The following is a 3,266-nucleotide window of genomic DNA, read 5'->3' on the forward strand; positions in this document are numbered from 1 at the left end:
ATCTATTTTTAGCTTTTGTTTATTTTGAAACACATATTATAACTGTTAAGCATTATATTCTCCGTAAAGCCGTGGGATGTAAAATTAAGTTTGAAAATATGAATTCGACGTGAAGATGAATCCATATTACGTTGTAATCTCTTCGTTCTTACTCGCCCTCTATTTATTTTCATGTCGTAGTATATTTGCAGGTCTTTCAAGCTCGCAAATAATTCTTCGAAATCATCTTCGGGGTGGCATAAAAAATTGCACTTAATATCGTATCCATTTTAAATCAAACAATTAAACAGTCGTTGCGTTTTAAATTCTACCTGGTGCATGACATGTCATAACTGTTTCCGTCATTGCATACACATTATATACCATTTGAAGCTTTAAATCAATAGCACGTTTATAAATGAGAGTGGACCACTTCTGTAAAAACCCAAAATATAGATTATAACACCAATCATCAATTTCTAAATTCCAGTTATATAAAATGTCTCGTTGAATATCTGTATAACTTCTTCTTCTTCTTATTTGGCCCTGTAACCGCCTAAGCGATTTTGGCCGAGTCCAAAACAGCACGCCAGTCATTTCTCTTCTGTGCTAACTGACGCCAATTGAAGCCAAGTCCTTCTCCACCTGGTCTTTCCAACGCAGAGGAGGCCTTCCTCTTCCTCTGTTCCCAGCATCGCGGCCCGCGTTGAATATTTTCAGAGCAGGAGCGTTTCTGTCCATCCGAACGACATGGCCAAGCCAGCGGAGCCGCTGAATTTTAATTCGCTGCACTATGTCTATATCGTTGTAAAGCTCATACAGCTCATCGTTAAATCGTCTGCGATATTCGCCATCACCAACGCGTAAAGGTCCGTAAATCTTTCGCAGAATCTTTCTCTCGAAAACTCCAAGAGCCGCCTCATCAGATGCTTTCATTGTCCATGCTTCCGCGCCATACACCAGCACAGGCATGATGAGTGACTTATAGAGTGTGATCTTTGTACGACGAGAGAGGACTTTACTTCTCAATTGCCTACTCAGCCCAAAGTAGCACTTGTTGGCAAGAGTGATTCTCCGTTGGATTTCAAGCCTGACATTATTATTGGTGTTAATGCTGGTTCCCAAATAAACGAAGTCGTCTACTTTTTCAAACTTGTAACTGTCAACAGTGACGTGGGTGCCAAGACGCGTATGCTCTGACTGTTTGTGTGCTGACAGGAGATACTTCGTTTTGTCCTCGTTCACCACCAGACCCATTCGCTTTGCTTCTCTATCCGATCCCGAGAACGCAGAACAGACGTAGCCCTTGTTTTTACCGATAATATCGATGTCGTCGGCATACGCCAGCAATTGTACGCCCTTATAAAGTATTGTGCCTGAGCGGTTCAGTTCTGCGGCTCTTATTATCTTCTCCAACATAAGATTAAAGGACGAAAGGAGGTCCCCTTGTCTGAAACCTCGTTTGGTATCAAACGGCTCGGAGAGGTCCTTCCCTATTCTGACGGAGCTGGTGGTATTGCTCAACGTCATTTTACACAGCCGTATTAGTTTCGCGGGGATACCAAATTCAGACATCGTGGCATAAAGGCAACTTCTCTTCGTGCTGTCGAAAGCGGCTTTGAAATCGACAAATAGATGGTGTGTGTCGATCCTATTCTCGCGGGTCTTTTCCAAGATTTGGCGTATTGTGAATACCTGATCTATGGTGGATTTTCCAGGCCTAAAGCCACACTGATAAGGTCCAATCAGCTCGTTGACGGTGGGCTTCAGTCTTTCGCACAATACGCTCGATAAGACCTTGTAACCTATGCTTAGAAGGCTAATTCCGCGGTAGTTGGCGCGTATGGCGGGGTCGCCTTTCTTGTGGATTGGGCAGAGCACACTTAAATTCCAGTCGTCGGGCATGCGTTCATCTGACCATATTCTGCATACGAGCTGATGCATGCACCTCATCAGCTCCTCGCCGCCGTACTTGAATAGCTCGGCTGGCAGGCCGTCAGCTCCAGCAGCTTTGTTGTTTTTCAACCGCGTAATCGCTATTCGTACCTCGTCATAGTCAGGCGGTGGGACAGCTACTCCATCATCATCGACTGGGGACTCGGGTTCATCTTCCTCACTACTTTCAGCGCTGCTACCATTCAGTAGGTTATAAAAGTGTTCCCTCCACAATTTAAGTATATTCTGGACATCGGTCACTAGGTCGCCATTGTTGTTCTTACAGGAGTTCGCCCCGGTCGTGAAACCTTCCGTAAGTCGCCTAACCCTCTGGTAGAATTTTCGGGCGTTCTTCCTGTCGGCCAGCATCTCAAGCTCTTCGCACTCACGTATTTCGGCCTCTCTCTTCTTATTGCGGCAAATACGTCTCGCTTCCTTCTTCAGTTCCCTATAACGGTCCCACATGGCTCGCGTTGCGCCCGATCGCAGCGTGGCCCTGTAGGCGGCATCTTTTTTCTCTGCGGCTTCTTGACATTCCTCATCGTACCAGTTGTTCTTTCGGGCTCGCTGAAATCCAACTACTTCTTCGGCGGCGGTACTTAATGATCGGGAAATGTGGTTCCACTGCTCGCGTACGTCGGATTGTTGAAGAGTGCTCTCAGAGAGCAGGTGTGTGAGTCGAGTGGCGAATAAATTGGCCGTCTGTTGTGATTGCAGCTTTTCGACGTTAAGCTTTCCTTGCATTGTTGGGCGCACATTTTTTGCTGCACAGAGGCGGGTGCGTATCAATTGTAATTTGCATCGTTCGTAGGGCATTGATAATGTAGTCAATTCCTTCATCGATTATTCCAAAAAATAAAACGTTGAAAAACTCCATTTCTGCAAAGTAAGTTGTCAACTGCAACTTAATTTTCCTAGTCAAAACTTGCTGACTAGTAGGTACTCTCCGAAGTTTTGATAGAAAGGTGATACTTTAATTTTTGCTTGTTTGTAAAAAAAATACAGCTTTAACCGAGAACTCCATTAAACAGTGAGAAAGAGTTCTGAAGAACTCTAAATTATCGTTTAGTTTTTGCTTTTTTTCTTGTGATCTATCCAAATTTACCTCTCTATTGAGTGTTTTCAGTATAGCAGATGTTGTTAGGTTTTTCTGCAGATTTTCCAAAAAGCTTCGTAATGTTCCTTACAAGTTGCTCTTGGCTTTGTCGGCTTCAAAAGCGGATTTATAAAACAAAAATGAAATATTTTCATTATCAGCATCGTTTCCATGATCAATAACTGGGTGTTGCTTAGGATACTGTTTTAGTTTGCCGCACGTTTAAATTGGCAAATGTCTAAAAATAACAATGGCG

The 3,266-nt window shown here is 43.7% G+C and overlaps 1 protein-coding gene across 1 annotated transcript; it reads right to left on the reverse strand.

Moving 5' to 3' along the window:
* Positions 1-8: 8 nt before the first annotated feature.
* Positions 9-3,211, reverse strand: LOC118757337 (the record flags this gene model as incomplete). The annotated part of the gene is given in 3 exon segments (XM_036492057.1): positions 9-327; positions 329-502; positions 2,697-3,211. Coding segments are annotated over 3 exon segments (1,008 nt in total), but the record flags the coding sequence as incomplete, so codon positions are not given.
* Positions 3,212-3,266: the final 55 nt, after the last annotated feature.

The sequence above is a fragment of the Rhagoletis pomonella genome, unplaced genomic scaffold (genome assembly GCF_013731165.1).
Source record: "Rhagoletis pomonella isolate Grant_MI unplaced genomic scaffold, Rhpom_1.0 Rhpom_scaffold_16762, whole genome shotgun sequence".
NCBI classification, from domain to species: domain Eukaryota; kingdom Metazoa; phylum Arthropoda; class Insecta; order Diptera; family Tephritidae; genus Rhagoletis; species Rhagoletis pomonella.